Raw genomic sequence first — 26,663 nt, forward strand, 5'->3', positions numbered from 1 at the left:
AACAGGTCAGAGCTTTAAACAGGTTTCAGGTGGAATGTGATCATGGTGTTGGAAGGAGAATAGGTTTGAACGGTGTCATGGAGGAATGGGGACCAAAGGTGGTATGGGGAAAAGTCCAACTGGAAGCACGGGGGTCAGATGAGGCACTAGGAGAGAGAGAACCTTTCTGTTAGTCAGAAAGGGCAGACTGAATGCTATCCAGGATGTTTATGACATGTGTGAGTTGCTGATTGACACCCAATGCTGCATTTAACAATGCTATCTGCCTCACAGAGAGGTTCTTAGGAAATGCCAATGACTCTTCTGACACCAGCGTTGGTGGTACAGGTGTAGGGAGAGAGATGCCCAGGGAAAAGAAGACCCAGACCATTTCTGGGTATTTTCTCTTTTCTAGGATGACAGGAGTAAGGGTGCTAATGGTTGTAGTGGTTCTGGTGGACACAGGAGAAGACTTTTCTTTTTAAGTATAGCTTTCATGTCACATTGTGATGTAGCAGCCATTCTGACTAAACGTAATTCAAGACTATTGTTTATTGTTGTCACACCTTGCAAAGATTGCATAGATTGCAACCTCTCTTTGAATGCCCAAGCTCTTTCACACACCCCAAACCTCTTCCAGGCATACTCCCTAGACTCTACTTGGCCTGAGGAACATCCCCACCGTGAGCTCAAACTTGGGGAAGATGCTTTAAACCTAGGCCCCTCAGCGATTGGTTAGTGTTTATTTCCATATCTGGAAGCATCCCCCCTGGTGTCACCTGGCCCTCTTCGTTTCTCGGGACACTTGATCGGGCAAAATATTGCAGTATTTCAGCAAGATTTGACCCAGTCATGTAATATGGTGGCCATCTTTGTTGGGAGGCTATATAAGCCCTGCCCAACACACATGCAGTGCTTTGCTTTCTTTATTTTAGGAAAGACTCTCCTTGCACACACGCACTTACCTGCTCCTGCATCCTGAGGCTGAAGTTGGCCTTCTGTGTGACCTCTACTCTCCAACTTAGCATCCACTCGTCGTGGTGCTGACACTAATCCTGGACATGAAAAAGAAAAGAAATTCAAATGTCAGTGACAATTTAGATAATACCTCGATGTGCTAAGCCAAAAGAAACATTCATTTCCTCCAAGAATATAGGATATTTTATAACTTAATTATCCAGCTGACTAGTATAGGCACACTGCAGAAGTAGTATCTAGCATAGTTTCATCAACAAAACAGATCAATCATCAGTTGTAGAGCTCCAACCATAAAACCTGGATTATGAATCAATAAGCCACCGGCCATTAATGGTTACTCCTGAGTGCTATCAAAGGAATAATTTGGTGCAAACCCTTCCTGTGTTAAAGACTACTACTTCCATTTCTCCAAAAGGTTAAAGATGAACGGAAAGAGTTTCGCATAGTGTAAGTTATTAAAGGATTAAGTCATTATAATACTGCATAACAAATGTAACTGAAGTATTGTTTGGTAGCTAATATAGTTTTGCATCATTGGTTAGTGGGGCTGCTGGAGAACAGAGTGAGGCTGAAGCTGGGTCCAACATTCAGGGCATTCAAGGAGAGTCAAAGAGTTACAGCACGTTCAATGGACAGAAACCCTAGGTAGCATCACAAACCCCTTTCACCTGGCCGGATTCATAAGTGACATCATATTAATGTGCTGTGGGCGTGTACTGTGGGGGGGATTGGTCTGATCCACGGTGCTCTTACAACTCTTGGCACCTTGAGTAAATCAGGTTAGTCCTTGAAAATTGTGTTGTAGTTGCAGTAAATCATTTACATTCATGATCATTGGTAAAGTCAAGTGCAGAGTTAATTTTTTCAAGGAACTTTCACCATTGACTTAATATTTGGAAAGTGAACTTCCAAACCCAAGGCCTCTCTTGACTCTGATAGTGTCATGTCATAAAACGTATCTGACAATAAAACAACCTTCTCCATAAAACATGAACTGCTTAGTGACACCATGGATGTTAATATTTCTGTCAATTTTATAGATGTTGACCAGGTTGATCTCACAGCTTCCGCATGCCAAAGGGTGGGCCTGCATGCCATTACCAATGTAATATTTCTGTTTTTACACACAACATACATTTCAGGTAAATTATTTTGTCCCAACGTTTAAATGTTGATAGTTCTAAGCAATCATGGTGCATTGGCTTGCCCTGGTTGCCCATGGAGTTGTGTTTCTCACATTCTAAGTGGAGGTTTTGCCTGATTAAGTCAGCGTATTTCAAATTTAGGGGCATATTATCAAGCACGGCGTTAAAATTATTGCAGCTTTAGCGGCAGAAAACTGCCGCTAAAACGGCGATAATGGCCTTGATAATATGCTCTATGGAATTCCAATTGAAGCCCATGTTAGATTGCCTTACAACCAGCCACAGCCCATGCAAGTAAGAGCAGTGGGGCGGTGAGGCCAGATGGGGGGGATTTTGATGGACGATGAAGATGGAAAATGTATTATTTATTTAATTTTCCCTCGTCATCGTCAGTTGAAATCCCCCCCACACCTGGCCCCACCGCCCCACTGTTCTTACCTGCACGGGCCGCGGCTGCTTACAACATGTACTCCAATGGGAGGAAATTAAGTCAAAGGATTTTTATATGACAGGCAACAGATCCTGTTAATCATGGACCTTTACAACCCATGCTGGATGGCGATTACTGGGAAAGGTATGTACAGATTGCACTAGTATCTCATCCTTAATGAATAGGTGTTCTTCCGGCTCTCGACTCCCTTATTACGGACTGCGTTCAGCAGGACCATCAGTTACCTGCAGGTGCCCTTTCAGCCGCTTCATCTGCATCCAGGCACCAGGGTTCTACAAAATGTTATGATGGTAGTGATGGATATAACAGTCGCACATCATATTCAAAATTGGGGGTACGCACCGTACATATACGGGTGGGGGTACGACTCGAACGTACACGGGTGTACATACACGGGGGGTTCGACACGTACTCGGGTGTACATACACGGGGGGGTTCGACACGTACTCGGGTGTACATACACAGGGGGGTTCGACATGTACTCGGGTGTACATACACGGGGGTACGGCGCGTACATGCGGGGGCTGGGGGGGGTATGGCGCGTACATGCGGGGGCTGTGGGGGGGTACGGCGCATACATGCGGGGGCTGGGGGGGGTACGGCGCGTACATGCGGGGGCTGGGGGGGACGGCGCGTACATGCGGGGGCTGGGGGGGGTACGGCGCTTACCGGGCCACCTACTCTGGTCGTTTCGCGCCGTACTTCGCTTTTCCGGCACTATTTGGGTGCCGTAAAAATATTGCCGTCCGGACTGCTGTCGGTTCGAATCGTAATTCCTGGGTCGTGAAACGCGGCCTGAGAGCGTCCCGACGTCACGTCGGCGCATTCCCCGGATCCCATTTGTATGTATCTTTTCGTCGGTCGGTGTTTTGTACGACTCGTACGGAAATGGTGTTTCCGTGCGAATCGTACTTGCATGTTTGTAAAGTTTTACGACCGGGTACGAGTCGGACGGAAAAAAGCCTCCGTCCGACGGTTCGTACCCGGTTTTTGCCGGATCGTAATCGGCACCTCTGTGTACAAGTTATTTACCAGCCAAACCCAAGACTATATCCTGGTTACCAACGAAACCTAAAGGTTTTTATAAATGCACACATTGCAATATGTGTCCCTTGGCCAGCAATGGAATTAAAGAATTTTGTTACAACACCTCAACCATACACACCATTAGGGACTTTATGAACTGTGATTCCAAATTCATAGTGTACTGCATCAAATGCTCTTGTGATTTGATCTACATTGGTAGCACCATTCAAGCTTTAAAAGAGAGAATTCAGGAACATGTAAGGGCCATCCGCAAAAATGATAATAGTTACCCTTTGGCGGTACATTTCAACACAGTTCATCCAAACAGCTCCCTTTTAAACATTAAGTTTCATGGAATAGCTCAAGCATTCAACAAGCCTAGAGGTGGGGATCGCACATCCGCCCTTAGGAAGTTAGAAGCTCAATGGATTATCCGTCTTCGGGCGGTGGAACAGGGGACTAATTTCGAAAAAGAATTACATGTGTTTCTTAATGATTAATATTATTACCTGTTTGAAGAATTATGTGGTCGTATAGGATGTAATACCACTGAATAGTTCAATTAGGGTGTATTAGAAAATGGTTCTATATGAATGATATTCTTGATGATAACATATCTGTTTGATTGTTACCTGTTTTTGGAAACTTTTCTGTATCTTTGCTTATTATGCCCCTTTTTTTCTTTTATAACTCACAACCTGAGTAATACTGCTAAACTTGGTTGCGTTTCTGACAGGGTCTATAATACTAATTACACCTTTACTCATTTTGACTTATATGCACTCGCAACTGCTACTGTGATTCCCAGTGTGTGTGTATGGCTAATCACGATCACTGTATATCAGGTTTTAGCTAGTACAATCACACGTACTTCGAATTTGACTTTGAAAAATATGTGTATAGACTCGGGTATATCTATTCCTTCACTTACTGACTAGATCACTCTCTTGAATCGTATGAGGTATACGGACCTTCTTTACCCTCCCACTACAACATGGCGGACACTCGTATACTATGACTTGAGGTAGTCCCTTTTTTGCTCTCTTTGGCAGGAAGAGCACCTAGGTGCTTTGTCCTTCTACTATTTCTATGATCGCACTGTATAAAATGTGCAGCTAACGACGATGGCCGTTCCGATGGATCGAAGCCCGAATTGCTGCTCGTATACTCTGCTTGGAAGTAAGTTTTTAGAGGATACTGGCTGGATACACCGTATATAGTGATATTTCGAGCTATTTCGACTTAAAGAATGTCTCCTTAATATATGGCTACTTGCTCCCTTTCTAGGGACCTATCACAGTGCTTCCGACGTTAACTACACACTGTTGGTAAATGTGAGTATCATGTTCTTTGTCCTCACAAATGCCTAGATTGTGGTTTACAGGACCCCAAAATAGAGATCATTATGTGTATCCTCTCTGGTAAATTAGATTGGAGCAGTATATACTTGCTTTTGAATGCTGCAGCGTTACGTACACATGCACCAGTTTTGTGACACATGGCATGTTCCTTACGGTTCTCTAGGTATCGTTACTTATGGGCCTTATCAATGTGACTGGGGGGATTTCACAACAACTATGTGCTAGGATTAGTATTGCACGTTTATCGAACACTCAGGTATTCATTAGACTAACCGTAGTCTTTCTGTTGCTTCTTTCTTTTTCCCTTTGTTTGTCGGCCGTAGACAACCGGATGATGACTCGCTAATAATTAGAACACTCCCACATGATTTGACAAGTACGAAATAATTAAAGGTATGACATACTATGATCTCTACATAAGGGACATTTTAATTCTTTGTCATAATGACCTATCAGTTACTAATGTCCTGTTTACAACAGACTTCTTTGTCTGTTTGCACTTTTGTATATACAGGATCATTCACGGTTTTTGTGCCGACCATTGGGCGACGACTTACTTGGATCGGGATTTACATATATTCTTCTCGGTTTATTAAAGTACTTAAGGTACCTGTTATTCATTTAGGATATTGGGGGTTACCATAGCTTTTTTAAGTGTGAATGTTACGATTGGATTTTGCATGATACCCCATTCACGTGTTATTGGTCTTGTTCTAAAGCATTGGTTACATGCTCTACTTTTTCTTACATGACTCCCATAAATCTTCTTTGCACATTGGTATCGGTCCTTTTGGGTTACTGGGTGGTTTTCTGCTCTTGGCCTCCTCTCTTGGGTTCTCAAAGGAACTATTGAAAACACCGAAGACTTTGCTCACTTATTATTTTCTAAACCCACTCTCTTTAGAATCTAACAACTCACTTTCGTGCTCTAAATGCAAAGATTTTTGTACAAAGACCAACATGTTCTTTTTCATATGTTAATTTGTGTATTTTGTTTTTGTGAAAACTACACTTACAGCCTTGAGAAAGTTACATACCGTAACGAAACACGTGTCGGCTGTCCTGGACTGTTTCCCCGACGGGGTGGCGACGTCTGACTATTCTCCCCCCACGGGGTTCCTGTGTTTCTCTGAAGGACTAAACTTGTATATTGGGTCATTACTTTGTACATTGTGCATCTCAAATGAAACAGTGGAATACTGAGATTGGCTTTGTCAATTGTGTATAACTTATGAAGAATTGAATAGCACATTGCATGTTACAACATACTTTCATCGTCATTAAGAGTTGGTAACTGTTTATTTTGGAAACTATTTACACCATATTAAATCATACGAATATTAATGAGAAAAACTATGTTGGGTCATCGCTGTTTTTTCCTGTTGTTTGTAAAAGTATCGAAGGACATTCATGGCTGGTAACTCAGGGGACAGCAATGATCATTTGCATAATTACTTATGGTTGTGGGTGATCTAACCTAGAAAATATTCGGCTAACATTGCCACCTTAACGTTAGAGTGCCGGGGTAGTCCTAAGTAATAAAAAAGGCACCAGGGTTCTATAGTAAGGACATTGTTTCCTGACCCTTTCTTAGCAATTCATATCCCGACCCTTCCGCCGGTCATTGGACTCCACCGTAGGACTGTCGGACACAGATATTATACCCACTCCGGTTTACGCAACTCAGGCTCTCTTAGGCATGTGAATCCTCTAGTCCTGATGATGACCATCCCATTTTGAGCTGGGATCGAAATGTCGTCGACACCCACACCGTGACTCCTATTCTATGATGACTTATGTGGAGCACAAGTTGTTTTCTCGCACTGTGACTGTTGTAAACATGTATTGTTAATGCCTGAAGTCTGGAAATCTGTTGATTTCCATACCCCGCCACGTTACCCACTGGATTAATAATACTTTGTTCCTTTTTACTGTATGTTTAAATAAATATTATCCTTTTAATTTGGATGTATACTAACACAGCTCTAACTGTAGTTCTGTGCTTATATTCTCATGTTCTTTGTTAGGGACCTATGTCTCTTGTAATATAATATCCTTGATGGATATGTTACACATCCGTCAAGTTTGTTCTGCCGCCATGTAGCAACATTGTCAGCATAGGCTATACCTAACAATACTGCAGATTGGTAGTCTGTTACTAACGCAAGCATCTGTCAACCACGATGTTGGTTGCTTTAATAACAACTAAAATGTCTACACAATAAAGTATAAATATACACTGTCTGCAGTGTAACAAAGGTCAAAAGTAACAGACTTTGCACTAAATAATGTAAAAAATAAAATAAAATTAAATGACAATATACATACATTAATGAGAAATAATGTAAATAAATAGGACATTTTTGGAAATGGTACCATTTTTGAAGCTATAAATAAAACATAAAATATTTCAGGAGTTCATCTGAACATAATATGTGTGTAAAACAGAAGGGTACTCAAAGTGTGTCTGGACGATCCCATTTGTGTTGCTAATGTATTTGAAGGAGCAGTTGATAACAAAATGAAACGCTGACTGAATATCTTCACAATAGGTGGATTTGTTACATACATTGCATTTTAAAAGCAATAATTTAATTTCTATTATGCCTCATAGTCCTTTTATTTTAATTGTGTGCATTATAATCTTGTGTCCTCCTGGCATGGTTTCCATGGAGACAAGTGTTTGTATTTCTGTAGTATTCTTCTACCTTAGTGGGCTGTTGTATTTATAAAACTTCAGAATTACACAATAAATGAGACAAATCACTTTAGATGAACCTTTACATACTGAGATGATAGTCATTTAAGTTTTAAGTTTCATTAGGGGTGTGTGAATTACATACAAATCGAGCAAAATTAAGCCTAACTAGGAAAAATTCAATCTGTCATGTCGTACTATATTTTACCACAAAATGCGGCCGTGGATAGGTTCTTGATGCAAGGATGCATTTTACACAAAAAAGAGCAAAAACATCAAAAGCACTGTGAACAATAGCTGTTTGCATTCTCTTGTTCATGTACGCTCATAGTAGATGTTTACCACAAAAGGGATGTAACTATACAAAATGGTGTAATGGCATAATTTCAGGGATTTTGCATACAAAGTGTAACACAAATTTCCCAAACTTTTATATACATTTTGCCCAGGCCTAGTTTTGATGAAATGTGTATTGTGTAAATTCAAGAAATATGTGTTACATTTTTGTACTTCATTACATAGAATGTTATATTTTCATACACATGAATGCATCATTTCATTTATTTTATGTGAATAAGGGCACAACTAACACATTTATTTCAGTTTTTAGTAATTGCTAAAACATAAGATAAATTCAAATTTTAGATTCTCTGACAATCAGCTAAGTTGTATGTAAGCCAAGAATTGCTTAGAGTCCTCTTCCAGGCAAAGGTCTATGAGTAGATTGGAAATGTGTGGGCAGACGGTGCCTAAGGTGAATAGTCTAGAGGCTCATATTAGGGCATAACTTTTGCGTCTCTTGGTTGTGACTCATTTGGTGTTATCCTCAACCAGTCCAGATGAAGGACCCCTCTGAAGCAGACTGAGTGCCAATAGGGGAGATGGTGACAGGGGGCTCTTTGTGGAACAGTTCCCTTCTTTCCGTGGAGCTGCCAGCTCGAGATGCTTCTGGGACTGAACTGACAGCAGATGGTGATTGACCACAGAATGCAGCAACTAAATTAGACACTCGTGCAGACAATACTCTGAAGCCATCTTGAACCATCCCAGAATGCAGAGTGGAAACTCAGGTGATGTTCTAGGAGGTCAATTTAGATGCCCTGGATCTCTCTCATCCTCTACTCTAAATAGATCATCCTAGGCCCCTAGAATTTCAAAAGTCTGGCTCAGCTGTTCCTCCTGCCTCATATAATTATTAATATTATTATTAGTGCGATTTATGTTGTACCATGGTGGTTACATTAGCGCCTGAACCTTGAGCCTCTATCCCATAGAACATAGCTTTCCAAAGTTTTCATGTTGGTGACACACTTTTTGGAGATGCATCATTTTGGGACACAGTAAGGCAGTGTAGCGAGCGAGCGTAGCAAGCGAGCCAGAACCACTGTTCTCCCCCGGAAGAAAATTTTGAAATAAAAGTGGTCAAATGGTGCATTTTCAAGCAAATTTGAGACCATGAGGTTGAACACAGGCCCCTGCAGCGGATGCCTTCGTCCACTGAGCCACCAGACCCGGCATACACACATCTCCATCTCTCCATCTCTCCCCCTCCCTCTCTCCCTCCCTCTGTCTCCTTCCCTCTGTCGCCCTTCTCTCTCTGTCCGTCTCCCTCTGTCTGTCTCCCTCTGCTCCCGCTCTCTGTCTCCCTCTGTCTCCCTCTGTTTCCGTCCCTCTGTCTCCCTCCCTCAGTCTCCCTCTCTCTGTCTCCCTCTCTCTGTCTTCATCTCCCTTCCTCTGTCTACCCCAGACTCCCTCCCTCCCTCTGTCTCTCTCTATCTCTGTCTCCCACGGTTTTCCTCTCTCTCTGTCTCCCTCCCTCTGTCTGTCTCTCTCTGTCTGTCTCCCTCTCTCTGTCTCCCTCTATCTGTCTCCCGCCCTCCCTCTGTCTGTCTCCCTCCCTCTGTCGCTCTCCTCCCTCTGTCTGTCGCCCTCTGTCTCCCTCTCTGTCTCCATCTGTCACAGTCCCTCTGTCTCCCTCCCTCTGTCCCTCCCTCTGTCTCCCTCTCTCTGTCTCCCTCTGTCTCCCTCTCTCTCTGTCTCCCTCCCTCTCCCTCCCTCTGTCACCCTCTGTCTCCCTCTCCATCTCCCTCTATGTCTTCCTCTCTGTCTCTGTCTGTCTCAATCTCTGCCTGTCCCTGTCTCTGTCTGTCCCTGTCTCTGCCTCTATCTGTCTCTGTCTGTTCCTGTGTCTGTCTCTATCTCTGTCACCCTCCCTCTCTGTCTCCCTCCCTCTCGCTATCTCTCTCTCTGTCTCCCTCTGTCTCCTTGTCTCTATCTCCCTCCCTCTCTCTCCCTCCCTCTCCCTCTGTCTCCCTCCCTCTGTCTGTCTCCATCTGTCTCCCTCTTGTCTGTCTCCCTCCCTCTGTCTCCCTCCCTCCCTCTGTCTGTCTCCCTCTTTCTCCCTCCTTCTGTCTCCATCCCTCTGTCTCCATACCTCTGTCGCCCTCCTCCCTCTGTCTGTCTCCGTCCCTCTGTCTGTCTCCCTTTGTCTGTCGCCCTCTGTCTCCCTCTCTCTGTCGCCGTCCCTCTGTCTCCTTCCCACTGTGTCCGTCCCTCTGTTTCTGTCCCTCTGTCTCCGTCCCTCTGTCTCCCTCTCTCTCTATCTCCCCCGTTTTCCCTCTCTCTCTGTCTCCCTCCCTCTGTCTGTCTCCCTCCCTTTGTCTCCCTCTATCTGTCTCCCTCCCTCTGTCTGTCTCCCTCCCTCTGTCGCCCTCTTCCCTCTGTCTGTCTCCCTCTGTCTCCCTCTCTCTCTGTCTCCCTCTCTCTCTGTCTCCCTCCCTCTGTCTCCCTCCCTCTCTCCCTCTCTGTCTCCCTCCCTCTGTTTCCTTCTCTCTCTGTCTACCTCTCTCTCTGTCTCCCTCCCTCTGTCTGCCTCCCTCTATCTCCCTCTGTCTGTCTCCCTCTGTCACCTCATCCCAGCTTCCCGGGCATACACACAGCCACACTTGAGTACTTTGCAGGTCTTTAAAAGACCATTTACTGGGAGACGTTATGCAATAGATTAGGCATAGTGAGAACAAAGCTTTCAAAGGAATGCCTCTTAATTAGCAGCAGTTATGTGCTAAGTGCCCGTTAATACCAGTGTCATCCCGCGACACACCCACCATTTGCAGGCGACACAGTACTGTGTCGGGACACACAGTTTGGAAAGCTTTGCCGTAGAAGGTCCCGCCCCAGCCTTCTCAAAACCTCCCTGTGACATTGACTGGTTGGCCAAAGGTGTAGTCTAACCTGACTGCAAAGCAGATGTTATGGTTATGGTTTTGCAAAAAGTCAAAAAACCTGACACACACCCTTCATTTTTTAATCTTGAAGTTCCAATCATTATTTTTTATCAAAGTTTGGCGTGCATGCACCCGACAGTGCTCCATTCCTTTAGCACTTCTGAACAATGACCACATAGTGACTCGCACATGCGAAACACGAACGGGTTGCACAACCTTCTGCACATGAGTATTCATTTAATTCACTTCAACCGCAGTAATCCAATTTTTTATCCTTTTTATTTCACAAATAATTTTCCAAGTTCATCCATCACACCAAAGGAATGAAACTTCTATATACTTTTGCGTGTTATATATTCCAGAACTGCCCATCCAGGCCTATTCGTGAACATGAGAAATTTCAAATCCTCCAGATAATTACGAACATCTAGCACCCAATGCATTTCGGTCCTTATGTGACCTTCCTCAGGGGTATCTGCAATTTTGTATAAAAAGTACATATATCAGTCCCATTTTTTATAGTTAACTCACGAGAAATAATAATAAATCATACACTCTCACCTCCCATGAACCATATCACGAACCCCCTTAACAATTACCATCAATCTCCCAACATACCAATCTAAAATTTAACAAAATGTGAACCCCAAATGCCTACCTGGGGTGAGACGCATACACGGGAGAACCGGTAGAAACTCAGGGGCAACTGGGGAATCACGTATTATTATTGTCAACATAGGGTTGGTGGGGTCACGTTTGCAATAACGTTCTAATATTATTTAGAACACAGAGAGGTTGGGCAGTTCACATTTTGTTAAATTATAGATTGGTATGTTGGGAGATTAATACATTGTTTGAGGTTTGGTTTAGAGGAATTTGGGCAAGTAAGGGAGATTGATGGTGATTGTTAAGGGGGTTCGTGATATGGTTCATGGGAGGTGAGAGTGTATGATTTATTATTATTTCTCGTGAGTTAACTATAAAAAATGGGACTGATATATGTACTTTTTATACAAAATTGCAGATACCCCTGAGGAAGGTCACATAAGGACCGAAATGCATTGGGTGCTAGATGTTCGTAATTATCTGGAGGATTTGAAATTTCTCATGTTCACGAATAGGCCTGGATGGGCAATTCTGGAATATATAACACGCAAAAGTATATAGAAGTTTCATTCCTTTGGCGTGATGGATGAACTTGGAAAATTATTTGTGAAATAAAAAGGATAATAAATTGGATTACTGCGGTTGAAGTGAATTAAATGAATACTCATGTGCAGAAGGTTGTGCAACCCGTTCGTGTTTCGCATGTGTGAGTCACTATGTAGTCATGGTTATGGTTTTAACAGAAGTCAGGACAAGGGTAGCCAAAGCTGTTAGGGATATGGGCAAAGCAGGTCTTGTGGAGTGACTGGTTTTTGTAATGTGGATAGGACTCTACTTAATGTAGCTATAGTCTATGTATAGGGTCCTAACAGAGATGGAGAGGTGTAGGTCATTGGCCAGACAAACCTGGCGGACCAGGCTGCTCTTCAAGATGTTCTTCATTATCTGGAGTGCTGCTTCCACTGAAGACTTCTGATTCTCTTTTTTCAGGCAGAGCGGACAAATCAGTTGTCACTGATGACTCAGATCTTGCTACTTGACCTTGGAAACCATAAAAATAAAAATATTTAGACAATTATAGAGTATATTCTTTTTGAGTAATATATTAACTCCTAAGCATTTGGGGCCTAATTTAGAGTTGGGGGATGGATTTGTCCATGACAAATGTGGCATAGATCCATTCTGACAGATTATAAGTGCAATATAACCTATGACACTTGTCATAAGTCTGGTAGGATATCCGTCACATTTGTGACAGCATAATCTGTCCGCCAAACTCTAAATCAGTCCCAAGGCCAATATTCATCTACATAAAATCAAACTGCCCTTCTGTGTATCTTTTCACTACTGATCCAATGAATCCCTAAAACAGTTGTATGTCAATATAATAAAGTTAGAACTATCCTAGCCTTGTCATGAAGTTTATTGAGGACATGCACAACAATATTATTGCAAAATTGAAAATCTAGCCAATTTAAATTATGAACATTCACAATGAGTCATTTAGAATTGAAGGACAAATAACAGTACTATATTATTAAAATTGAAAAAATAATGTTAAAATAATATCTGATGGTTGATATGCATGGTTGATTCAAAGACATCAGTAGTAGCAGATACTCTTTCACGCCACCAACCACTTTAGTAGAGTTGATTCGATTAACTAAATACCCATTGGAGGTGCAGCACTACCTCTAATTTATTACATGCTGTCTACCGGACACTACTGGAATTATTGCTGCAATTATGAGGTACGGAAGCTCCAAATTATGAGGCAGGGTTTACTAAATCATGTGTCATAAAAGGTAAATTATGTGGCATAATGTGGCACTGCTTGGGCAAATGTTTTGCCTTATTAGTACCAATTTAACATCCAAATACAGTAATAATCAACTGAAGAATGAACAGTCAAACCTTGCATAGGGCCTTTCATTGGGTGGCAAGACGGGCCACCGTGATTTAGGTATCCATTTGAGCCTTATTTTGTTTAACTCTGCAGATTATGTAGCAGATGATGAATTATGTGGCAAATGCAGAAAATACATAACTAGGCAAAAATGCTGTGGCCACAGAATCACATAATAACAGTTTTCCTGGCTATCTATAAGTGTTGTATCCCAAGAAAAAGCGAGATTTGAGTGAGACAGCCGAAACACTCTGGTGAGCAGACCCAGTCCATGTTGCAGTACTTTCCAAGGACTTATAAATACAACACTCTAGTGCAACTTCTATGTAGATGAGGCCACATATGCATGTTTGTTGCTTGAATCAAAACGAGCAGTCCCTACAATATGAAGGAACTAGGGAATCATTGGTATTTAACTCAGTCATGTGAGTAAAGTTTGAGTGCTACTTTTTAGACAAAACGAGAAGATGTCATAATGAATCCACTTTGTCAATTCCTTAGCTTTTAGTTATTAATAATATTTGTTTTAACATTATGCTAAATAAGTAATACAAATAATTTCCCACAATGCAGTGATATGCAATTTTTAAAGCCAGAACTGGAACACTGCAGTCCTGGTAACATGTATTCATCTGGTCCAATTTGTACAATACAAGTTATTTGTTTTATATTGATTGATATCAAGACAGATAGCATATGGAAGGTGTGATTTGTTCTCAAAATGTGATGTTACACCTGTTTCAGTAGATTTGTACTGAGATGTGTGTTAAGGAAAATTTTGTAAGTGAGGCAATGTTAAATTCTGATTAGGTCTGGGAGTAAAACTCTGCTCCACTCATGGAGTTTGCGGAATTTAGCAACACTGTGCTCCACGGAGAACTCAGAGATACCGATAAACTCCACACTCCACAACGGAGTGGAGTTTTTTTTGTTAGCACACTCGAAATGTCCTTTCGTGCATGTGGGAGTGACTTGCCGGGTGCTCGCGACTTTCAGAAGCTTCACAAGCAACTCTTGATATTTGCTAGCCAGTTCCTTACTCCTGTGAGATTTTGCGGTCGCCAACAAGTCATTCGGGCATGACAGCGACTTCCTGCAGATGTACGCAGTCCCGACTACGCGGGATCTACTGTGGCTGCAACCTGGGAAAGATTCTCTTCTCCAGAAGCATCAAAATCTTCTCAAAATGATGATTTGAAGTAAAAAAAAACTCAAATGGAACTTTGGTGTTGTTTTTTTAATGCAAGGAAAACTGTTTCTTAAAATTGTTTTTGTACTTCGACAGAAGTGTCTCTACCTTCCTGTTCCTGTCCAGCAGGCTCCTCCCGGTGTTTTGTCCATCTCCTGGTCACTTTTCATTTGGATTTGGAGCTGGAAGGATCACTCCTTTTTCTGCTGCATATTCCATTGAATTTAAGGACTTTGTATTTGAGATTTCACAAGTAATTAGAAAAACTGGTGTTGTTTGTTTGATTGAGGCCATGCACTTTGATTTATTTGTACTTTTAATCGATTTTTAAAATGTGTTGTGGTGGGTGGCCTGTAGTTTCAGTAAGGACCTAGTTATTTCTTTGTAAGTAATTTTTCCTCTTTTATGTGGCACAGTTCACTACATTTCCTCTATGATTTTTAAATAAATTAGGGATATTGATTGAATTCACTATGTGGCCTAATCTGCCAGTGGGCCTTCCACCAATTAGGCCCAGTGCTAGTCATGGGTGCATGAAGCAACTGTTTCTGTGGTGTCTGTTGAATTGAAACATCATTTAAGCGATGGATCGATTTGGATTAAAGTACAAAATGTGTTTTTGTGTTATTTCAAGATGTTGTCTTCCTGCAAACAATGTTTAGGTGGGGTAATGCCTTTGGGGGATTTGTGTTGCTGTAAAATCTTTTACCCCTACTAATTTTCATTTTTTGTTGGCATTGCTGAATAAATGCTATGTCCCCTGTGTTACCAATGCCTCCTTTGTCTGGCTGGTGTGTGTTTGCCATAGTTCATCATTTGGCTTTGTTCCCCACGTGGCCAGGAGCCATTTGTATAGTTAGTGTCCATAGGCCTGCATGTTTTCTTTGTTTTCCACGTCTCATGCTTGTTATTGTGGCCATGTGCTGGAGGCAGTTATGTGTAGGCACACAGTGTGCTTTTGCCAAAGGCCTGCATATGATCTTGTTGCGGACATGCCTCCTTGCTTAATGTTTGACCATGTGGTCGGTGGCCATTTTGGTTAGGCAGCCAATGTGATTTTGCTATAAGCCTGCATGTGATCTTTGTTTTCCAGGCCTCCTGCTTGTTGTTGTTTGTGTGACCATGTGACTTGCGGCCATTTTGTATAGCCAGACAGTGTGGTTTTGACATAGGCTTTCATGTCTTCTTTGTTGTGGCCATGCCTTCTTGGTGGTTGTTGTCATTCTGACCATGTGGATGGTGGCCATTTTGTGTAGGCAGTCAGTGTGCTTTTGCCATAGGCCTGCATATTTATTGTTTGTGGCCATGCCTTCTTGTTTGTTGTGGTGTTTTTTTGCATGTGATTTTCTTCTTTTGAAAGGAAAAATGTAGCACAGTTTAGTTTAATTTATCCATGTTTTTAAATTAATTTTCTGTATCCTTTTAATGCACTATGTGGCCTAGTCTGCCAATGGAATGGGCCTTCCAGCCAGTTGGTCCAGTTCTAGCTATGGGTGCATGAAAAACAACAGTTTCTGTTGTGTTTGTTAAACTGAAACATCAACTAGGCCATGGATGGCACTGGATTAAAATACTACTAGTGTTTTTTGTGATTTTTCTAGTTTTTTTCTGCGAACAGTGCATAAGTGGGGTAGTGACTTTGGAGGATGAGTGTTGATGTAAAAATGTTTAGCCCTGTTAATTTTTGTATTTGGCATTGCTGAATTAATCAATGCTTTGTTTTCTCTAGCTAACTATTCCTGCTGTGTGTGTTTGCCATAGTCCACCATTTACCTTTGTTCCCCATGTCATGTGGCCTGGGGTCATTTTGTATAGTCAGTGTCCATGTGTTCATTGTTTTCCAGCCCTTCGACTTCTTGTTGCCATGTGCCTGGTGGGCAGTTAGGGTGGGCAATCAGCATGCTTTTGCCATAGGCCTGCATGTGTTCTTCATTTGTGGCCATACCTTCTTGCTGGTTGTTGTGACCAATGACTATGTGGCAGGTGGCCAATTTCTGTAGCCAGTCCGTGAGCTTTCCCCATAGGCCTGCATGTATTCTTTTTAGTGTGTTCTCCATGTCTTCTTGCTTGTGACCATGTGGCTGGCATCCATTTTGTGTAGTCAGCCAGTGTGCTTTTGCTATAGGCATGCATGTCTTCGCTTTGTTCACAATGCCTTCTTGCTCAGTTTTGTTGTTGTTGACCATGTGGCACTAGCAGGCAGTAATTTTGTGCGTTCAGCCAGTGTGGCCCTTTGCTATATGCTTGCATGGATGGTTGAGCAATGAGATAGCAGTTTCAGTCAGTCAGTCAAATCCACTTTATTCGATTAATTAAAATCATAAAAGTACAGTGCACAACATAAATGGACAATAAATACAAACATTCAGACAAAATATATAACACAATCACTCTTATAAAATTCATTATAACCAAAATTCTCAAACTTTTTGATTTGCATATATAATAACAGTTGGATTTAGACAGTATTCGAAAACAATATTCTATTTTTCTTGAGCCTCACAGCAGCAACCAGAAAGCACGCAATGTTAAAAATATCCCAGGGATTGCTCAACGTCTGCAGATAAAGTAGCGCTGGTCTGACCTGCAGAAAACCCCTTCCTCTCAAGATGGGGATTAAATACTTCATACGAATAACAGTGTAAAAATTACAAAACATCATAAAATGAAGGGTATCCTGGGGGAAAAGTTGTCACATTGACAAGGGTCTGCATTCTCAGGTTTACACCACTCCTGGAAGTCGCCTAATAAAAAAGGAACCAAATTAAAACGTAACCTAGTTCGAAGCCAATGATGGAAGGGCTTGTTTACTATTATCAGATAAAGTTCAATAAGGGTATTCGTTTTTGTTAAAAAATGGGTCCTAACTAAGGGTTTACATAACTTATGTTCTTCCCGTTCCAAAGACAATAGGTTCTTAAAATTTGTTTTCACGCACAACACATCCTCCTTCCAGATCTTTTCAGGGACTTCAAATAGCTCTGGCCACCCTAATTTAGTTAGCATACATTTAACATAAGACAGCCACTTAATCTTATTAGAGTTATCTAGTTTAACACAGTCTCGTAGGATCTGGTGATTCAGGGTCAATTCAGGGTTTAACCAGGTTTTGAGCCAGCAGAGCAACGGGGCTGTACTCAAATTATCAGAAATGTAACCTATCCCCAATTCCTGGTGTATAGAGAAGGTTGGGGTTGATTGTGGAACAGACAAAAGGCTGCGTAAAAATTTATTTTCCGCTATTTGCATACCAGCCTGCCCTTTAAAACCCCATACAGAGGAGCCGTAGTCCACGATCACCAGGCACTTTGCTCTATATATTTTTTAATATACTCTCAATGGGTCTGGCCCCCAACCGCTGTGCAAACCCCATTAGACCTAAAGAGGATTGAATGATAGCAATCTTTTTAATTTTCTGTTGGGGTATTCAAGAAGACCCATCATCAAAAACAACCCCTAAGTAAATAAAAGAAGAAACCGCAGTCCCTTCCAGCCCCTTACAATAAAAAGATTTAGATTTTCTTGCTCTAAGACCAGATGACACAATGTGAGACTTTCCGATATTTATTACCAAATCCAACGACTGCATGTGGGCCCCAAAGGCGTCTAAGAGCCGCTGGAGGCCCACCGCAGTACGTGCTAAAAGGACAGCGTCATCCGCGTATAGGAGAACCGGGATGGGACAGTCTCCTATAAGCGGAATATCCAGAGACGCCGCCAATAGTGACTTGTCCAGGTCGTTAATATAAAGTGTAAAAAGCAAAGGCGCCAGAATACACCCCTGACAGATGCCTCTGGCAGATTTTAAAATGCTTGCACGTTTGCCATCCTGTGAAATCCTAACCGAGGCAGTAAGATCTTGATGAAGGTCAGCCAGAAAATGCACTAAACGTGGGTCAAGACCTTTATCCATCAAGATATTCCACAGCTTTGACCTGTTAAATGCCATCCTTAGACAACCTTCCTTTGCCACAGTATATTTACTTATTAATATAGATAAGTTAAGGCACTGGTCAATGGTGCTTCTGCCTTTTCTGAACCCGTATGTAAGACAGATATAATATTGTTCTCAGTGGCTCAGATAGCAGTTTAACAAAGTATTAATATACCATTGAGGATAACTTCACTTATTTATATTTTTTCAAATGTAATTTTTTTCAATTTTTTTTATAAATAATAATTTGTAAATGTTTATAATTTGTTTATTTTAATATTTTTTTATTTAAAAAAAAAAAAAAAAAATTTTAATTTTCTTTTTTGCTGTTGTTTTTGTAAAACATTTTCATAACATCTGACATCAATGAGTCAACCCCATGTTTGCTATATGTGCACAACAGCATTCATTGTCAAAGAATTATTCCATTGTCATTTGTCAGCTGCACCTCCCTGAGTGCCACATCCCATGTGATGCACATAAAGCAAACAGTTACATTATTGTGTTATTGTTGTTGTTTTTCTTTTTCATCCTTCCTGAGTGTACACTGTATTGTTAATTATTTAGAATAAGATTAACCAGTGACCACACTAAATGATATTGTTTGTTTGTACTACTAATTGAACTGTAACAATGCCACGTTTCACTCATGTTCTTTGTGCTACTTTTCTTTGAGGGCCACAAGAGGCAACATCACCCATAGTACTGCCAGGCAGAAGGCGACCCACACATCGCACAGACATCTCTTCAACTTGTGAAGCTCAGTGCCACTGCTAACTGAAAACTTCAGGATGGCCCCAAAGAAAGATGCTACCAAGAAAGTAGCCAGTTCAAAGAAAAATGAGCTTACCACAGCTGGTATGTCAACCCAGACCTTATTTGTGGAAAATAAAAAGACCTCCTGCACTGGCCGATGAGGAGCAATCTGGGAGCAGCACCCCCGCATCAGTGGACTCACCTCAACCTAGGCCCAAGCCCATGTCTTTCACATAGGCAGCCAGCTTAATAAAGGCAATGTAGATGAACAGTGATGTTGAAATCGACTCATCTCTATTGCAAAGTAGTACCCAATTGTTGCAGGAAACCTAGAAAGTGGACAACAACAACAGCCCCCACCACCAATAGTAGTTCCTCTTGAAGTACGAGCAGTTCAGAAGAGTGAGCTTCATGCTGAGGAGGTAGAGGAAACCACTCTTTCAGAAGATCCATTGTCTTCTAGATATCCAAATAAAAAAGGAGGGTTAGTGCATCATCTTCTCCAAGCCCCATTTCTGATGATCTAGACACCACTTGAATCCTGCCTCTGTCAGGGAGTGAGACACGGTTAGGGAAAAGGAAGGTTACTGAATGCCTTAGAGTTTTGGAGCAGATGTAGAAGAGGAGGATAAAGACGAGTCATCATGGATGTTAGCCCAGCCCCAGTGGAGACGGACAAGACCGTATACCAACTTGCTGGGAGGGATGTGGCATAACAGATACCACCGCCAGCTGACATATTTGCAAAGTACCGACAGGGACCTACATCCACAACCACCTAAGTGTAAGTAGGTACTGCAGAGAGTCAAATGTCAAAACGCCCACGTATCGCCAGATTATCCGACATTGGCAGTGGCACCAGCGTCAGAAAGTTGACCTTCCCAGTTTGGGACTTCTTTACGGTTAGCATGAAGGAGGTGAACATTGCCATAAGCTCCATTTGTGGAGTACATTTTTGTCAGGGTAAGCTTGGTACAAACTATGGTACAGGGGGTTAAACAAACCATTTGAGAAAGCACCATAGGATCCAGTGGGAGGCCTACCTTAGCGGCCAAAAAACTGCAAGTGTTGTTGGTGAATGGTGGGAAAGGCTGAGAAGGAAATCCAATCCAATCACAGCAGGAGGTGAAGAACAGGAAGACATTTTGTTATAAAAAGCAGCCCTCTCCCCAGTAGTGCAGTAGTATCACCCACATCAGCAATATCACAGTGACACCGAGGCAAGAGAGGACCGTGACTGCCCCGCTGAAACACCCATTGAGCCTACCAACGTCTGCTATCAAGAAGTCACCTGCATCAGTGGCAGCAGAAAAGAAAAAAAAACAGGCTACTATTCCTGGCATGTTTAGGCAGGAGGGGCAGTATGAACGCAGCAAACTAATGGCACGTTTGTACAACGCGAAGCTAGCAAAAATGTTAGCACTGGACCTCCTCTCATTTTCTTTTGTGGAATGGTCCAAAGTACAAACCTTTACTGACCATTTTGATTCCTTTTTCAGATGAATCAGCATTTTATACCACCAGATTACTCCATACCTAAAGTACGACAGAAGGAAGATGAGAGAGACTGAGGTCATGGAAGTAGTGTGCTAGATTAAATACTTCTGGGCAAACCATCAGAGTTTGAGGATGAGTTCTACTTCCCTGACTACTAGGCTTGGGCCAACAACCGTAGAACGTTCTCTCTCAGTCTCTATGGCTGATCTGCTTTCTTTCATAGCTATGGGTACGTTATTTAATTGTATTTGTTTGTGTCTGGTTAACTAAGTCAGCCCCACCGTATTACTCTTAGATACATTTTATTGCAGGATTGGAGTTGCAACAGTGTGCAGTGAAGAACCCCTCCACCCCACCTATTTCCCTCAAGGACATTGGATGGAGAGATACAAATAAATGTGTGCCTGCCTCCAACCCTGGGCCTCCAACCCTAGCCGGACTGCCTCACGTTATTTGATTTAGACTGGCCATTCTCTGCTTCATGAACAATGGATCTGCAATGTACCATGGTCACAGTGACCCCGCCTGAATTAGAAGAACAGGTAAATGGCATGCATTGCATGCTGAGTGATTGGTGTTTGTGAGTGTGTTGAGACAATTTGTTTGGTTGCAGGCAGTAACACTGGGTGTTTGATTATCTTTAACTATAACAGTTAAATGTGTTTGTGATGATTTACAATGTTGATGGCCTACTGATGGCTGGTCCTTTTTTTCCCTGAAGATGATTTTTTCCTTCTCCTTTGAGAGATAGCGAGATTTCTTCACCGGGTCCACTCTACACTGCTTTTGTTAATTGTTTCTGCTTTATACTCCTCAAAGAGTCAGATCCGACCAGTCCCTTTAGAATAGATAATGCAAACACAAAAAATTACACAATGTTTCTCTTTTTGTGCAATAACAAAATTTACTACAGGTCGATCTATTGCAGTCGTGACACAGTCAGTACAGAGTTAGACACCTTACTCGGAGTCAGGAGGATCAGGGATGATGGAATGACTTAGGGCGTGGGCGTGACTACTTCAAGAACTGCCACCAGAAGAAGCACGTTTTCAACTTCACTGAAACCAACCAATTTTGTGATAACTTTAAAGTGGCTTAAACTTGCCTACCCAACTCTGTGGAGTGGTGGTGATTGGGGACAGCGGTGTGTTGATTTAACTTGTTTGGGAAAATGCTAAGTTGCTAGGTATGTGTGTTCAGTGCTGTGTGTCTCAAATTTGAAGCTAAGTGGTGGTTGGGTGGGGGCCTGTTGTTGAAGGTAACTGGAGACAGTCATTTAATCGTGAATGATCATCACATTATGCATTTGCTGTTAAGCTACAGATTATTATATTATTATTATGATTCATAATGATAAATTGATGATCAAGATGACACTTGAGAGTTTTCTCAAGAAGATCAGCAACACACAATCCAAGAAAGCCAGATGGTTTACCACCAAACTTCGAGAGTCCAGACGCACATGCCACTGCCTTGAAAAGGCCTGTAGGAACTCCAAACCCACAGAAGCCCCAACAACTTCAGAACTGCCACCAACGCCCACCACCAACTCATCAGAAATATGAGAAAAACAGCGATCAGAGACAGAATCTCCACACATGCACACAACAGCAAAGAACTCTTCAACATCATCAAGGAGTTCACCCAACCCACCAGCGAGTCTACTGATATTCCTCCATCACAAGACCTCTGCAACAAACTCAGCACCATCTTCCACCACAAAATCAAGAACATCTATGACAACCAACACACTGAACCCTCACCAGTCACCCCCGACACTCTGAAACCAATGATTGGCAGATGGACAGCCCTCACCACCGAAGACCCATGGAACACTATGTAGTCAATCCACTCTGGGGCCCCCACGGACCCCTGCCCCCACCACATCTTCAACAGAGCCATGAACACCATCGCACCCATGCTTCGCCACACCATCAACCGCTCCCTGGTGACCGTGTCTTTCCACGACGATTGGAAACACGCCGAGGTCAAACCCCTCCTGATAAAAGCCCTCGGCGGACCCCACCGACCTCAAAAACTACAGACCCATCTCGCTGCTCCAGTGAAAGTCATCGAGAAAGACATCAACAGCCAACTCGCCGCCTTCATCAAAAAGCACAACATCCTTGACTCCTCCCAATCCGGCTTCAGAAAAAAACACAGCACAGAAAATGCCTTCCTCACCGCAACAGACGACATCCGCTCCCTCCTGGACAGAGGAGAAACAGTAGCCCTCATCCTCCTTGACCTCTCAGCAGCCTTCGACACAGTCTCCCACCGCACCCTAACACGCAGACTCCACGACGCAGGGATCCGGGACAAGGCCCTGGACTTGGACACTCTTCGGCAGAGCGCAGTGGGTCAGACTCCCTCGTTTTCTCTCAGACCCTACACCAACCACCTGCGGGTTCCTCCCTCAGCCCCACGCTCGTCAACGTCTACATGGCTCTGCTTGCCCCATCATCAGAACCCATGGACTCAACATTGTTTCATATGCAGACAACACCCAACTCATCCTCTCCCTATCCAACGAACCCAACGCAGCCAAACACAACTTTCAATAAGTCTTGGAAGCTGTCGCCAAATGGATGAAAAGCAGCTGCCTACAACTCAACACCGACAAAACAGAAGTACTCATCATGGGCCCACACCCCGACGCCTGCAACAACACTTAGTTGCCCCCGCCCTCGGACACCCACTCACCCTCACGGACCATGCACGCAACCTTGGAATCATCCTGGACTCAGAGCTCAAAATGAACAGCCAGATCAACTGTGTCGCATCCTCCTACTTCCACACCCTCTGCCTCCTATGCAAGACCTTCAAAAGGATCTCCCTCGAGCACAGAAAGACCATCACTCACACCCTTGTCACCAGCAGACTCGACTACGGCAACGCACTCTACGCCGTAATAAACAAAAACCTCACCCGCAAGCTACAAAGCATCCAAAACATTGCAGTAAGACTGGTCCTCAACCTGCCAAGACACTGCCATATCTCCCAGCACCTGCGCACACTCCACTGGCTCGCCATCGAGACTAGAATCACCTTCAAGATCCTCACCCACGCACACGAAGCTCTCCACAACATCGGACCAGCATACCTGAACAGCCGACTCAAATTCCACGCACCCCAAAGGACCCTACGATCAGCCCAGCTCTCCTACGCCGTGGTCCCCCACACCAGAAAGACCAGATCAGGAGGCCGCTCCTTCTCCTTCCTCGCAGCCAGGGCCTGGAACGCCCAACTACTCCACCTCAGACAGACAACATCACTCTCCATTTTCACGAGAAACCTCAATACTTGGCTCTTCGACAGACCCCCTCCTTGATGGACTGGAACCTGCACCTCCCCACCCCCCCAGCGCATTGAGACCCTTACAGGTGAGTAGTCACGCTTAACAAACATGATTGATTGATTGAGGTGTGATTTAATAATTCACAGCATTAATTGATCACACACTTGGTGGGGCAGATGTGGTGAAAACAACACCAACTCAGTGCAGGATGAGGATCTTCAGCTCTAAGTATAGCCCACACTGGCCATATTTACTATGTACCCACCCACGCACAAAAACAGTGTTCGATATTTTCAGAGAAACAACATCGCCAGTATCATCATTCAGGCACTGCATTGCATCAAAGCTTACCCTTGTCCACTTCGTATTTTGAGTCGACTTCATTTCGTAATTTTTACTAGCTCAACATTGTTCTGAATAATTCAATTTAGCATTGCTTAATATATTTTCTCTATTGTCTCTCTTCTTGTGTACAAGTAGTTTACTCTGGCTACGGTCTCAATTTTTTTAAAGCTTGCATTTAATAACTGCATTTAACTCAGTTTTTATTTCAATTTAGTTAGTTCCCTGAGGTGAATAATTCTTATCCTACAGTTTGAGTTTGCCTAAGAGGGAGTGGGACCTCGATTATGACTCCTTCACTGTTAGTCCGCTAGCATGCTACTACTACCACCACCATGGCACCTTGTGAAACCAGGCAGCCCTTGCTTCGTCTAATCATGTAAGAGAACTGTGGTTGATTTTTGAAGTGCAAAGGAAACTCACCCCCCACTCCAAGTCCTTAGCGGTTAATATATATGTAGTTGCAGACTGCAGAGACTAGGAGGTGAGAGTACTAGGACAAGGGAGTATACCACATAACTATTTTGTTGTTACACTATCAGCAGATTTTAAAAGCGGGATGTCCAATCCCCAGTAGTGTCTAAAGTAAAGTCCAAAATTAAATTGTCCCTGAAGAAAATCCCCCAAATGCCCCAACTCCCACATTACCACCCACTCCCCACAACAAGTCCACCACAAAACGGATTTAAAAAAGGGGCAGAAGAGGGCACTAACAGTGTGCTAGGAACTTGTTAATGGTGTTCATGTGCCTCCCCATCCATTCCTCATGCCTGGCTTCCATGTACCCCAGTCTCTGCATGATGCAGCACTGAAATGTGTGGAAATAGGGGAAGCAGTAGTGATGGAATGGTGGCGGGCTGCTATCGGACCGTGGTGAATGTGTACTGGAGGCACTGGGACCTGGCTGGGGCCTGGGGCATCTGCAGCGTATTCTGCTGCCTCCTCCTCCTCCATGAACACCAGCCACTGGTATTCGGCCCTGATGGCCTCCAGTTTCCTCTGCTGGGTCGGGGCTGTTATCTCCTGCCTGTTAGGAGTTGGATCAACATGAGTAGCTATATCAAGAAAGAAAAAAGACAAACTGTAAACAATAATCTTAGCAAAACACATACAATTGTATAGTGGCACAGTAGCAGTACATTTGCTGGTATCCTCGGGCCATTCGATTTTGGATGTGATTAGGCTTTGAGAAATTATGCACTATGGAGTGCACAAGTATTCTTCTCTCTCTTGTTGAGCTACATTAATGGAGGCATGCCAGCTCAACTGCCACCCCAGACATACTCCCCTTACTATGCTACTGTCTGCAGTTGGTGCAGCTGTAATAGACAATTATCTTATTCCTATCATGGCCATGCTCTGCTAAATGCCTTTCAAATTCCACCCTGACTACAAGGTAGATGAATAGTTACTACAAATGATATATGTCAAATGGGGTACTATATAATATCAATCATGCAGACAGACATCCTCCTCAATGCTCATTAAGTAGATGGTAGGAAAAGCAATGCACTGCAGTACAGGGAAAGATTAAGGATCAGGGTATAGTATTTGGCACGTTCGTCACAGACTATCCCATCCGCAAAATGCAAAGGCACTTACTCTTAGTCCCACATTACTCCCTGGCCTCATTCTCCATCGCCACACTTTGACATTACTTTTTTCCATTAAATAGATTTGCTTGCCAGCAAGGAAAAGGATTATTAACTTACTCTGGTAGGTAGATGTTTCACTGATCATAATCATCAAGTGCTAAACTTTTGCCAATAGTGGGTCACTTTGTTTGGCAAATGATGAAAGGGAAAAATGGTAATCCATTATGCAAGCCATAATAAAATATATCACTTGACCAGAGGAATGTGGCGCATGCTAAGATCGTTTTTTTTAAATGTTATGGGAGGCTAGGACAATAGGAACCTAGGAAAGGGTTTATGTATTAGTAAGTGACTGAGTGGGCACTGGGAGAGTAGGGAAGCGCAACTATTTTTTGAATTGCCATGAAATTTGTAAATGGGCCTACCCATTAACTGAGGCAGATGCACATTGCACAGCCAACAATACAGTGCCGCGGATGTAACCATGCAGCCGTGAGGTCACCATGGGTGTCACTGACAAAAGGCCACGGGGAAGGAGGGAGGGAGGTGATTGATGATGGGTGGGTAGGTAGGAATATATATAATATATGTTGTGCTTGAAAACTACTGTGAGTCAAGGGAGTAGTCTAAAAATACCACCTCAACCCTTTGAATCAAAACCTTGATAAAAACCATTCC

The 26,663-nt window shown here is 43.0% G+C and overlaps 1 protein-coding gene across 6 annotated transcripts in view; it reads right to left on the bottom strand.

Annotated features, from left to right (window-relative positions):
• The window catches only part of LOC146821589 (up-regulator of cell proliferation-like), a 156,386-nt gene that overhangs the window by 35,777 nt on the left and 93,946 nt on the right, over window positions 1-26,663 (bottom strand). For 4 of the 6 annotated variants that reach the window (XM_085612610.1, XM_085612612.1, XM_085612609.1 and 1 more), the window contains 2 exons: window positions 12,375-12,509; window positions 945-1,034 (listed from right to left, as the gene is read on the bottom strand). In XM_085612610.1, the coding sequence (XP_085468736.1) occupies window positions 945-1,034; window positions 12,375-12,509 (225 nt within the window). The remainder of the gene's footprint in view (window positions 1-944; window positions 1,035-12,374; window positions 12,510-26,663) is intronic. The other 2 variants (XM_085612611.1, XM_085612614.1) reach the window with 1 other exon arrangement.

Source organism: Triturus cristatus, chromosome 6 (genome assembly GCF_964204655.1).
Source record: "Triturus cristatus chromosome 6, aTriCri1.1, whole genome shotgun sequence".
Lineage (NCBI taxonomy): Eukaryota > Metazoa > Chordata > Amphibia > Caudata > Salamandridae > Triturus > Triturus cristatus.